The 13,570-nt window shown below is 46.4% G+C and overlaps 1 protein-coding gene across 1 annotated transcript; it reads left to right on the forward strand.

Annotated features, from left to right (window-relative positions):
• Positions 1-827: 827 nt before the first annotated feature.
• NPFFR2 (neuropeptide FF receptor 2) lies at positions 828-11,571 on the forward strand. Its single transcript, XM_060247182.1, has 3 exons — positions 828-1,155; positions 2,609-2,708; positions 9,869-11,571. The coding sequence occupies exons 1-3, from the start codon at positions 828-830 to the stop codon at positions 10,713-10,715; spliced, it is 1,275 nt and encodes a 424-aa protein (XP_060103165.1). The 3' UTR covers positions 10,716-11,571.
• The last annotated feature ends 1,999 nt before the right edge of the window (positions 11,572-13,570 follow it).

Raw genomic sequence — 13,570 nt, forward strand, 5'->3', positions numbered from 1 at the left:
AACTCCAGAACCTCTAAAGTTTATTGTGCTCTTTCTTTCTCCCCTCCTCCCATCCCGAAATACTTGCTTCTGGGCTCCGTTGTTCAATCTCCCTGTGAGAATTTTGCTGAACTCTAAGAACTGACAAACTTTCTAATATTTTCCCCCAACAAAAAAAGGAGGAAGTATCCAAAACATCTAAAGCAGACAGGTGGAAATCTTCATCATGCCTCTGTGACCACATAGGAGAAAGTCATTGGAAAAGTATGAGGGGAGGAAAGTTTTATTATGACAATTAGAGCTCACTAAGAATTTTAAGGTAGATGCTGAGCTGGTATAATTGAGCACATCTTCTGGTGATGTCAGGGGTGTGTGACATATGCAAATGAGTTGTGCTAATGAGCTCCGGCACCTCTTTTTCTATGAAATGACCCCTGTTGCTATGTCACGTTATTTTGTTTTATAAAACAATTTAAAAAAAAAAGAAAAAAGGACACCCACCTACTGGCATCCTTTAGCCTTTTATAGGACTTTTCTCCCTCACCAACCTGGGCTGTTATTCCCACCATGAAGGTTGTGCCATTTGCAGGTCCTTTACTCACCCGAAAGCTGTTGAAATCAAAATGTTCAGGCACGTCATGACCTCACAGTAACTCAGCCAATCAGAGAGGGGAGGAGGAACTTCAAGGAAGTCTGACTGGCAATACCTAGTTTTGAATCTGTTTCCATGGGGTTGGGCTAGATGACCCTGGGGTCCATTACAACTCTTATGATTCTGTGATATGTGATCTCATGCACCGTTCCCTCCAGTGACTCCTCTTTATTTCTGTTGCCAGGGGCAATTCAACATGGATGCCATCATGGACCCCGGTTCTGCAACCGGCTCACTGTCCCTGAGGAATTGCAGCAGGCAGAACCGCACTTGTAGCGTGGAGAGCCCCGTTGCCTACGTGGATTATTACCTGCACCAGCCTCTTGTCGCCGCAATCTTCATCATTTCCTACCTCCTCATCTTCCTCCTGTGCATGCTCGGCAACGGAGTGGTGTGTTTCATCGTGCTGCGGAGCAAGCACATGCGCACCGTCACCAACCTCTTCATCTTGAACCTTGCTGTCAGCGATCTGCTCGTGGGAATTTTTTGCATGCCCACCACTTTGCTGGATAATATCATCTCTGGTAAGTTTTTTTCTCTCTCTCTCAATCCTGGCCGGTAGTGGATCGGGTGAGTGCCAAAAACTAGGGTATTCCCTGGCCGGACTAGGAGTTTGGCAACCCTAGTCTCTTCCGGAGCTAGGAGTAGGTGACAGGATTTGACAAGATGCAGCTAGGAAGAGGGTAGAATTCAGTTCCTCTTACTCATGTTCCTGCTGATGTAGAAATCAAAAGGCCCTGCCCGTTCCTTTTCTTTTTACATGAATGCAACGATCGCTGCTGTCCTTCAAGCAGAGATGACGAGATTGCAGAGCTTGAGTTCAATCACTAATGCAGCATAATGGAGCCCCCACGGCTGAGAAGGGACACAGGATTTTTCTCTTTCTACAGATCCAAATTTTGTGCTCCCTGGGGTCTTTTTTTTTGTAGCAGGAACTCCTTTGCCTATTAGGCCACCCCCCCCCTCAATGTAGCCAATCTTCCAAGAGCTTACAGGGCTCTTCTTACAGGACCTATTGTAAGCTCTTAGAGGATTGGCTGCATCAGGGGTGTGTGGCCTAATATGCAAAGGAGTTCCTGCTACAAAAAACCCCCCTGCGTGCCCCCTTCACTGATCTAATCAGGCCAATTACCATGTGCACTGTACCTGGAGAGCCAGTATGGTGTAGTAGTTAAGTGTGCGGACTCTTATCTGGGAGAACCGGGTTTGATTCCCCACTCCTCCATTTGCACCTGCTAGCATGGCCTTGGGTCAGCCATAGCTCTAGCAGAGGTTGTCCTTGAAAGGGCAGCTACTGTGAGAGCCCTCTCCAGCCCCACCCACCTCACAGGGTGTCTGTTGTGGGGGAGGAAGATAAAGGAGATTGTGAGCCGTTTTGAGACTCTTTGGAGTGGAGGGCGGGATATAAATCCAATATCTTGAACATATATGAACATATGAAGCTGCCTTATACTGAATCAGACCTTTGGTCCATCAAAGTCAGTATTGTCTTCTCAGACTGGCATCTTCATCTACCTCACAGGGGTGTCTGTTGTGGGGGAGGAAGATAAAGGAGATTGTGAGCCGCTCTGAGACTCTTTGGAGTGGAGGGCGGGATATAAATCCAATATCTTCATCTACCTCACAGGGTGTCTGTTGTGGGGGAGGAAGGTAAAGGAGATTGTGAGCCGCTCTGAGACTCTTTGGAGTGGAGGGTGGGATATAAATCCAATATCTTCTTCTACTTCTTCTTCTTTGCATCCTGAGTCCCGTCTTCGCAACATCCCTTCTACCTTCTGACTGGAATGTAAAGACTCAGGGATCTCCATTTCAATCTGATGAAGGGATCTTTGACTTTTGAAAGTTTTGACTCCCCAGAAACCTTCTTGGTCCCGAAGATGTTGCTGGGGCTGGAAGCTGTCTTTTCTGCCCTTTACTGCTGAGTAGACTGAAATGCAGTTTTTCTATCGTCAGCTCAACCTTTTCTTTCTTCGCCAGGGTGGCCCTTTGGGAATACGGTCTGCAAGATGAACGGGATGATCCAAGGAATCTCCGTCTCGGCTTCTGTCTTCACCCTGGTCGCGATCGCAGTGGACAGGTAGGACTCTTATTAAAGCCTGGGAAACAGTGCCGAACACAATATACAGGACTGGCCCTTCCGATAGGCAAACTCGGTGATTGTCTAGGGTGCCAGCCTTCTGCGGGTGCCAAATTGGGTGACCCCCCCCCATGTGACCCAGTGACATTATCAGTGCAGGGGAGGGGGGTGCCAGAAGCTAGCCTAACCTGCGGTGCCTGACAGTCTAAGAACATAAGAAGAAGCCATGTTGGATCAGGCCAACGGCCCATCAAGTCCAACACTCTGTGTCACACAGTGGCAAAAATTTTTATATACACACATACACTGTGGCTAATAGCCACTGATGGACCTCTGCTCCATATTTTTATCTAAACCCCTCTTGAAGGTGGCTATACATACTTGTGGACGCCACCACCTCCTGTGGCAGTGAATTCCACATGTTAATCACCCTTTGGGTGAAGAAGTACTTCCTTTTATCCGTTTTAACCTTTCTGCTCAGCAATTTCATCGAATGCCCACGAGTTCTTGTATTGTGAGAAAGGGAGAAAAGTACTTCTTTCTCTACTTTCTCCATCCCATGCATTATCTTGTAAACCTCTATCATGTCACCCCGCAGTCGACGTTTCTCCAAGCTAAAGAGTCCCAAGCGTTTCAACCTTTCTTCATAGGGAAAGTGCTCCAGCCCTTTAATCATTCTAGTTGCCCTTCTCTGGACTTTCTCCAATGCTATAATATCCTTTTTGAGGTGCGGCGACCAGAACTGCACACAGTACTCCAAATGAGACCGCACCATCGATTTATACAGTGGCATTATGATACTGGCTGATTTGTTTTCAATTCCCTTCCTAATAGTTCCCAGCATGGCGTTGGCCTTTTTTATTGCAAACGCACACTGCCTTGACATTTTCAGTGAATTATCTACCACGACCCCAAGATCTCTCTCTTGGTCAGTCTCTGCCAGTTCACACCCCATCAACTTGTATTTGTAGCTGGGATTCTTGGCCCCAATGTGCATTACTTTGCACTTGGCCACATTGAACCGCATCTGCCACATTGACGCCCACTCACCCAGCCTCAACAGATCCCTTTGGAGTTCCTCACAATCCTCTCTGGTTCTCACCACCCTGAACAATTTAGTGTCATCCGCAAACTTGGCCACTTCACTGCTCACTCCCAACTCTAAATCATTTATGAACAAGTTAAAGAGGATGGGACCCAGTACCGAGCCCTGCGGCACCCCACTGCTTACCGTCCTCCACTGCGAAGACTGCCCATTTATACTGACTCTCTGCTTCCTATTACTAAGCCAGTTTTTGATCCACAAGAGGACCTGTCCTTTTACTCCATGACTCTCAAGTTTTCTAAGGAGCCTTTGATGAGGAACTTTATCAAAAGCTTTCTGGAAGTCAAGGTAAACAACATCTATCGGGTCGCCTTTGTCCACATGTTTGTTCACCCCCTCAAAGAAATGTAACAGGTTAGTGAGGCAAGATCTTCCCTTGCAGAACCCATGCTGAGTCTTCCTCAATAACCCGTGTTCATCAATGTGCCTACTCATTCTGTCCTTGATAATGGTTTCTACCAACTTTCCCGGTATTGAAGTCAGACTGACTGGCCTGTAATTTCCCGGATCTAGGGAATATATTGTCTAGGGCTGGTCCTGACAATATATAGTCCGTTACCTCCAAAATGGCTTTGGTTTCCAGGCTTTTTGAACATATGAACATGTGAAGCTGCCTTATACCGAATCAGACCCTTGGTCCATCAAAGTCAGTATTCTCAGACTGGCAGCGGCTCTCCAGGGTCTCAAGCTGAGGTTTTTCACACCTATTTGCCTGGATCCTTTTTTGGAGATGCCAGGATTGAACCTGGGACCTTCTGCTTACCAAGCAGATGCTCTACCACTGAGCCACCATCCCTTGGCTCTCTAGGGTCTCAAGCTGAGGTTTTTCACACCTATTTGCCTGGATCCTTTTTTGGAGATGCCGGGGATTGAACCTGGGACCTTCTGCTTTCCAAGCAGATGCTCTACCACTGAGCCACCATCCCTTGGCTCTCCAGGGTCTCAAGCTGAGGTTTTTCACACCTATTTGCCTGGATCCTTTTTTGGAGATGCCAGGGATTGAACCTGGGACCTTCTGCTTCCCAAGCAGATGCTCTACCACTGAGCCACCGTCCCTCCCCATTCTTTCAACATCAATACTCCATTTGAGCTGTGGAGTCTTGTGAGCAAAAAGTCTACTTGGTAAGCTACTGGCATGAATGTTGAGAGCGAGTGATCTGGCTGCTGCATAAATGAGTTTGCTCTGGGGCCCTTTTATTTTATTTATTAATTTTATTTCCTTTCCATTTATATCCCGCCCATTCCAAACGGACTCAGGGCGGCTAACAATCAAAATAACGCCAACATCTCAGTTTCCGATATAAAACGATAAGACATAATCATTTACAATTTAAAACAGTTTTTATTTCAAACAATTTTATTAGTAACATATGGTAATAAATTTCAGTTCCTTACATCATTAATAATTACTTTTTTATCTATCCCATATATTACTTTCTACCCCACTCCTCTTGTTACTTGACCCCCGCCAGTGTTGTATACTTAAAATCTTAATATTAAAGGTACCCTTAATTAATAAGAACCAAAATTAATATCCTCCTCCCTCTTGTACTTAGTCATTATCAAAAATTGTCCAATGTCCTTTTATTTTCCACTCTTTTTCTACATATCTTCTGAACTTTTTCCACTCCATCTTAAATACTTCTAAATCATAGTCTCTTAAGGTTCTTAAGGTTCTTAACAATTTAAAACGGTTTAAAACAAAATATTGGTGCTTTTCCTTGAGCTAAGACAAAAACATGTGAGCCAGAGGCTACCCCCCCCCCCCTATGAGCTAGCTTACGCCTACTCAGCTTAGAGGGAACATTGGCCATCATAGTTTTGTGCAGTAATCCCAAGAAGTCATGCATAGCCAGAAAAAGACTCTCACAGTTAATGCAATCTGAGAGCTTGTGGCTTGGTACAGGAACATTCTGTAAGGGGTCAGGTTGGAAAAGGGAGGAATGGATGGCTCAAGTAGAATAATAAGAAGATATTGGATTTATATCCCAGAGTCTCAGAGCGGCTCACAATCTCCTTTACCTTCCTCCCCACCTCCCACAACAGACACCCTGTGAGATAGATAAAGATATTGGATTTATATCCTGCCCTCTACTCTGAAGAGTCCTCAGAGCGGCTCACAATCTCCTTTACCTTCCCCCCCCCCCCACAACAGACACCCTGTGAGGTAGATGAAGATATTAGATTTATATCCCGTCCTCTACTCTGAAGAGTCTCAGAGCGGCTCACAATCTCCTTTACCTTCCTCCACCCCCCCCCCCCAACAGGCACCCTGTGAGGTAGATGAAGATATTGGATTTATATCCCGCCCTCTACTCTGAAGAGTCTCAGAGCGGCTCACAATCTCCTTTACCTCCCCCCCCCCCACAACAGACACCCTGTGAGGTAGATGAAGATATTGGATTTATATCCTGCCCTCTACTCTGAAGAGTCTCAGAGCGGCTCACAATCTCCTTTACCCTTCCTCCCCCACAACAGACACCCTGTGAGGTAGATGAAGATATTGGATTTATATCCCGCCCTCCACTCCGAAGAGTCTCAGAGCGGCTCACAATCTCCTTTACCTTCCCCCCCCCCCCACAACAGACACCCTGTGAGGTAGATGAAGATATTGGATTTATATCCTGCCCCCTACTCTGAAGAGTCTCAGAGCGGCTCACAATCTCCTTTACCTTCCCCCCCCCCCCAACAGGCACCCTGTGAGGTAGATGAAGATATTGGATTTATATCCTGCCCTCTACTCTGAAGAGTCTCAGAGCGGCTCACAATCTCCTTTACCTTCCCCCCCCCCCCAACAGACACCCTGTGAGATAGATAAAGATATTGGATTTATATCCTGCCCTCTACTCTGAAGAGTCTCAGAGCGGCTCACAATCTCCTTTACCTCCCCACCCCCCACAACAGACACCCTGTGAGGTAGATGAAGATATTGGATTTATATCCCGCCCTCCACTCCGAAGAGTCTCAGAGCGGCTCACAATCTCCTTTACCTTTCTCACCCCCCAACAGGCACCCTGTGAGGTAGATGAAGATATTGGATTTATATCCTGCCCCCTACTCTGAAGAGTCTCAGAGCGGCTCACAATCTCCTTTACCTCCCCCCCCCCAAACAGGCACCCTGTGAGGTAGATGAAGATATTGGATTTATATCCCGCCCTCCACTCCGGAGAGTCTCAGCGGCTCACAATCTCCTTTACCGTCCTCCCCCACAACAGGCACCCTGTGAGATGGGTGGGGCTGAGAGGGCAGACTTTACTGGAAAATCAAAAGATATTATTTTTTTATTATTAATTATTAATGTTATTGGATAGAGTCTGTTGACCTTTTTAGAGGACAAAACAGGCGTACAAGAACCCGTGCTCTTCATCAAAGGTTCTCTGTGGGAATCTGAGAACTGCAAAATCATATCAATACCACGGTGTTGATGTGTTACTTGGTTGGAGCTATATTGTTATACTCGGCACACGTCAGATGAGGCAAATATCCTGCGTGTCTGTCTCCATTCAATGAAGATCTTTCTTCCCTTTGTCTAAGAGAGCTATGAGAATATATAGCGGATGTGTTCGCCTCAGCGTGGCCAGCTCCTACGTAGGAAATACCTGACTATCTGGGCATGGAACATGCATGGGGAGGGTGAGGTTTAGGAAGGAGAGGGGCCTCAGAGGAGTCCAGCAGAAGAAATTAATAGGGTTCCATTGGGGGTTTCTAAGATGTAAGATGTTTTAGCTTGAATGGTTTTTTATCGGGTTTAAATGTATGTGTCTCCGGAGTGGTAAAGCTGCAGTACTGCAGTCGGAGCCCTCTGCTCATGACCTGAGTTCGATCCCAGCAGAAGCTGGTTCAGGTAGCCGGCTCCAGGTTAACTCAGCCTTCCATCCTTCCGAGGTCAGTAAAAGGAGTACCCAGCTTGCTGGGGGGAAAGTGTAGATGACTGGGGAAGGCAATGGCAAACCACCCCGTAAAAAAAGTCTGCTGTGAAAACGTTGTGAAAGCAACGTCACCCCAGAGTCGAAAATGACTGGTACTTGCACAGGGGGCTACCTTTACCTTTTTATCTCCACATTATTGATGTACATTGCCCAGAGCCCGGTGTTTAATGTTTGGGATGGCAGATGTTGAGGAAGCTGATTTCCAATGTATGGGAAGAAGAAGAAGATATTGGATTTATATCCCGCCCTCCACTCCGAAGAGTCTCAGAGCGGCTCACAATCTCCTTTACCTTCCTCCCCCTTAACAGACACCCTGTGAGGTGGGTGGGGCTGGAAAGGGCTCTGACAGCAGCTGCCCTTTCAAGGACAACCTCTGCCAGAGCTAAGGCCATTTCAGCAGGTGCAAGTGGAGGAGAGGGGAACAAAACCCGGGTCTCCCAGATAAGAGTCCGCACACTTAACCACTACACCAAACTGGCTCTCAAGAACCCTGTTACATGTTTGCATTAGGAGCCATGAGAATAAGTTCGCATACAGAAGGTCCAGGGTTGAGTCCCTGGCATCTGCCTAGGCCCATGGCTCAGTGGTAGAGCACTGCTTGCATGCGGAAGGTCTCAGGTTCAATCCCTGATGTCTCCAGTTTAAAAGATTGGGCAATAGGTGATATGAAGGACCTCAGTCTGAAACCCTGGAGAGCCACTGCCTGTCTGAGCAGACAGTGCTGGCCTTGATGGACCGAAGATATAATCTGGTATAAAGCAGCTTCACGTGTGTGTTCATGTGACATCTCCAGTTAAAAGGGTCAGGTGATGGGAAAGGACTCTGCCTGAGACCCTGGAGAGCTGCTGCCAGTCCGAGTAGACAACAGTGACCCTGAGGGACTGAGGACCTGACTCAGGAAGAAGGCACCTTTGAGATACGTAGTTATGGCATCAACACAACTTAAAAAGAGAACATTTCAAATGAATTCCCAATCCCTGTATCTCGAAAATTGCCTTTTTGCTGCTTTCCAGTACACTTGAGAGCCAGTTTGGTGTTGCAGGGGTTGGGGACAGTGGCTCTCCAGATGTTTTTTGCCTACAACTCCCATCAGCCCCAGCCATTGGCCATGCTGGCTGGGGCTGATGGGAGTTGTAGGCAAAAAAACATCTGGAGAGCCACTGTTCCCCACCCCTGGTGTAGTGGTTAAGTGTGCATACTCTTATCTGGGAGAACTGGGTTTGATTCCCCACTCCTCCACCTGCACCTGCTGGAATGGCCTTGGGTCAGCCATAGCTCTGACAGAGGTTGACAGCCATAGCTCTGACAGAGGTTGCTGTGAGAGCCCTCTCAGCCACACCCATCTCACAGGGTGTGTGTTGTTGGGGAGGAAGGTAAAGGAGATTGTGAGCTGCTCTGAGACTCTGGGATATAAATCCAGTATCTTGTTATTATTCTACTTGAGCCCTGATGTACAACAACCATATGTGAACGTAATCTGATTTTGGAGCTATACAAAGTCAGTCCTTATTACTAACTGAGAGAGGAGGCATAGATAATCTGTTTGGTGTTAGGAGCTGCTGATACATCCTTTTAAAGCAGCTCTCTGCTGAAAGGCAACTCCATTCCCTTCGTAGGAATAAATCTCCATTTGCCAGGATCCAAACAATGTGCTTATTCTATTTCAGAATATGAGTTTTTCCCTTATCTGGCTATAGACTATGTGGTCTAGAGTAAATTCAGGACAATATCTTCTTGTCTGATATTACAAGCTATTCATGTTGTGTCAGCTCATGTGCTACATTACTAAATTGAACATGCTGGGTTTTTTTAAAGCTTTTACTTATAAATATATATGAAATTACATTATACATTATATCCTCCTTCTTTATACATTATATCCTCCTTTTTCCTCTTCTTCTTTCTTCTTCTTCTCCTTCTTTCTTCTTCTTCTCCTTCTTCTCCTCCTTCTTCTTCTATGCAAAGGAGCTCCTTCTACAAAATAAGCCCTGCCTATTAGTATTGTGTTGCACCACCTGGAAGTTGTTGACTCTGCCTCTCGAACAAATTTCTTTGTACGGTGCTACCTTATGTCTTTTAATCACATCAAGATGGACACTGACCCGTGCGTTCTGTCTTCATTGCAGGTTCCGTTCCATCGTTTATCCCTTCAAGCAGAAGCTCACCATATCGACGGCCATCGTCATCATCGTGGTCATTTGGGTGCTGGCCATTGCCATCATGTGCCCATCCGCGGTGATGTTGAAGGTGGAGAAGGAGAAGCATTTCAGGGTCATCCTTGGTGATGGCAACAAAACCAACCCGATCTACTGGTGCCGGGAGGACTGGCCCAACCAGGACATGAGAAAGATCTACACGACCGTGCTCTTTGCCAACATCTACCTGGCTCCCCTTTCTCTCATTGTCATCATGTACGCTCGGATAGGGATCACGCTCTTCAACACTTCTGTCCCCAGCGCGGGAAAGCAGGGCCAAGAGCGTCACTCTGTCTACAAGAAGAAACAGAAGGTCATCAAGATGCTCATCGTCGTGGCGTTGCTTTTCATCCTCTCATGGCTGCCTTTGTGGACCTTGGCGATGCTCTCGGACTACGCCGACCTGACCGAAGAGCAGTTGCAGGTCATCAACATCTACATCTACCCTTTCGCTCACTGGTTGGCCTTCTTCAATAGCAGCATCAACCCCATCATCTATGGGTTCTTCAACGAGAACTTCCGGAGGGGTTTCCAGGCAGCCTTCAGATTTCAGCTTTGCTCCAGGGATGCGTTACCCCGGGAGATCTATTTCCAGCGGGGACAGAGCAATGCCATTTTACCAGCCGCCGTTCCCCAACCAACAGCCCAGCATCTTACATCTCCAGCTGCGGGGAGGCTGCCTCAGAAAGGGAACTGGATGGACAAGACACAAGTGCTTATGCTGGAAGATATCGAAAAGGGGGGAAATAACAACGGAGTTAAACAAGACTTGCTATAAACTACCTCTTCCTGTTAGTTCGGTGCCCGCTTTGACAGTTGTCTTGCTACTCAAGCCCACCCTGGCAAAAATGACAGCTCTTTTAGGACTTCGCTGCATGTCCCTTTTGTACAATAGTTGGTTGATTGCAAAATATAGGGCAGTCTGTTCCTGAATCAGGAGAGATTCTCTTGTAATTAAGATCATGTTTGGACTTTTTCCACTGTGGCAGCTTCAGAGTTGTGCATTCAGGTGGTCTTGGATTCTGGTCTAAGATGGTTGATCCCAAAACTTTATAATGTAAATATTTTTAAAAAAGCTTGAACAGCCTGTTGCAAGGTAGGTTTCATTGAGACAATAATGACTTTTCAGATTTGGAAATCCTTCTAGTAGAAAAGCATCCGACCCTATACTAGAAACGAAAATTTCTGAGCAGACGGAGTGAGCACCCAATATCCCTTGGCCCTTGTTCAGAGGAGAAAACTTTAAGTATTTTTAAAAGTTGTCTCCGCCCTTAGAAATAAATATGACCGGGGTGGAATTCTAGCAGGAGCTCCTTTGCATATTAGGCCACACACCCCTGATGTAGCCAATTCTCCAAGAGCTTACAAGGCTTTTTTTTGTAAGCTCTTGGAGGATTGGCTACATCGGGAGGGGGAGTGTCCTAATATGCAAAGGAACTCCTGCTAGAATTCCACCCCTGAATACGACCGTCATCAGAATCTTTTCATTGTGCGAATTCTGGGAATGGTCACCTGGTGTGAAATTCAACCATGTTCCTGACCTGACAAAGACAGATGACCAAATATTGAATGACACGATTTAGAACCTCTTTGTCTTACCTGTTACACAAATACAATCTTGTGTTTATGATGAAGTACATGTTTTATTTGTTGACGTCCTAGGACAGGTATCCCCAGCCTTTTTGAGCCTGTTGGAACCTTCGGAATTCTGATACAGGATGGGGGGGTGTAACCACAAAATGGCTACCAAAAGAGGAGGCGCCAACCATGAAATCACTGCTGCAAGATGTGCAGGAAATCATACAATGTCGGGGAGTGAAGTTATGCATAACTCTAAATTCAGGGCTTTTTTGTAGCAGGAACTTCTTTGCATATTACGCCACACCCTTCTTAGTACAGGGCCTACTGTAAGCTCCAGGAGGATTGGCTACATCGGGGGGGGGGGGGAGGGGTGGCCTAATATGCAAAGGAGCTCCTGCTACAAAGAAAGCCCTGACTCTGATAGTAACTCTTCAGCATTCCATGAAGAAGCTCTGTTTAACAGGTGGCCTTGTTAAATGAACATACTGTTTACAAATGCTTTCTTGCCTGCAGAAAGCTTACCTGCAGTCATGCAGTGAAGATCCTTTGGCTGTGGTAGCAGCAGCTGCTATCCAAGCAATGTGGTTTTTAAAATCTGACCAGCCAGTCAAATCTCTGGTGGCCAGTTGGAAGCCCTGCTGGGCAAAAGCCCCGCCTTCTTTCTAAAAAAAACCAAAACACTTAGGAGGTGTCCAAAAAGGTGCCATGGTTACCAAAGTGCCCACAGGCCCCCCTGAAGGGGACCCCTGCCATAGACAATGAGGATGTCCAAAAAACAGACCTTTTAAATATATATATATATATATATATATATATATATATATATATATATATATATATATATATATAATTAAGCAGCATTCAGTAAATTAAAGCACCCCATATTTGCTTATACCCAGGGCTTTTTGCATATTAGGCCCCACACCCCTGATGTAGCCAATCCTCCAAGAGCTTACAGGGCTCTTAGTACAGGGCCTACTGTAAGCTCCAGGAGGATTGGCTGCATCAGGGGTGTGTGGCCTAATATGCAAAGGAGTTCCTGCTACAAAAAAAGCCCTGCTTATACCTCATGAGTTGAAGATGGCCTAATGCTGCAGCCTTTAGATTGCCTTTGGAATCTCAAAACATTACTCTGGAAAGCTTATGCCCTCAAAATTTTGTTGGTTTCTGAGATACTACAGCGCTTGAATCTGAAATAAGGGCAGTATGTAGCTAAGGGTTTTGCTCTGGATGAAGAAAACACATGAGCAGAGAGGAAGCAAGATCATTCTTCCTGTGGCCATTTTGAACTCCTTTTCTTTGGCAGGGCTCCCATGACTGCAGGGAAGATGCCTGAGACCTCACTTGACACCAGTGTTCCCTCTAAGCTGAGCAAGTGTGAGCTAGCTCACAGTTTTTCAGCCTCTGGCTCACACATTTTTTGTCTTCGCTGAGGAAAAATGGCCCCAAAGGAAACTAAATTAGCTCACAACTTTAATGCCGGTAGCTCACAAAGTAGAATTTTCGCTCACAAGGCTCCACAGCTTAGAGGGAGTATTGCTTGGCACATTTATTTATTGGCTTAGAAAACTTACATGCTGCTCTCCAGAGACCCACCTGAGGTGGCTTACAGCTAGACCAAGAAATTAAACTGAAGAAGCCATACAAACAAGCCAGGGGACATTAAAAGAGCAAAAAACCAAGTTTCAGTGGCTTAATATGATAGCCAGAAAATCATCCTCAGGAAAGAAGTAGGCCATTTTAAAAAGCTGAGGAAAAATGGAACCTCTTCATTAAAAGCCAGTTGTGGGAACATTGGCCTGATCCAGCAGGGCTCTTGTAATTAGTTGTGAGGAAAGAGAAAAGGAGGCAGTAATAACACGAAGGGCGTTTTCGCACTGACCTTCAAGTGGCGCGACCACCCTCTTCACACCGGAGGATCTGCGCGGATTTCGCACAAGAAGCGCCGGAGCACCCAAAAGAGCCGGCGACTTCCGTCGCAAAAGCCGCTCAAACGTTTTCCTGCTTCTTGGCGGTTTCCGTTTGAGCGGGTTTCGCGACGGAAGTCGCCGG

Source organism: Heteronotia binoei, chromosome 9 (genome assembly GCF_032191835.1).
Source record: "Heteronotia binoei isolate CCM8104 ecotype False Entrance Well chromosome 9, APGP_CSIRO_Hbin_v1, whole genome shotgun sequence".
Classification (NCBI taxonomy): domain Eukaryota; kingdom Metazoa; phylum Chordata; class Lepidosauria; order Squamata; family Gekkonidae; genus Heteronotia; species Heteronotia binoei.

Coding starts and splice junctions, on each gene's coding strand:
- NPFFR2 (XM_060247182.1), top strand. CDS start 828: ATGGATGCCATCATGGACCCCGGTTCTGCAACCGGCTCACTGTCCCTG. Junction 1,156..2,608: donor GCTGGATAATATCATCTCTG/GTAAGTTTTTTT, acceptor TTTCTTCGCCAG/GGTGGCCCTTTGGGAATACG. Junction 2,709..9,868: donor GTCGCGATCGCAGTGGACAG/GTAGGACTCTTA, acceptor TCTTCATTGCAG/GTTCCGTTCCATCGTTTATC.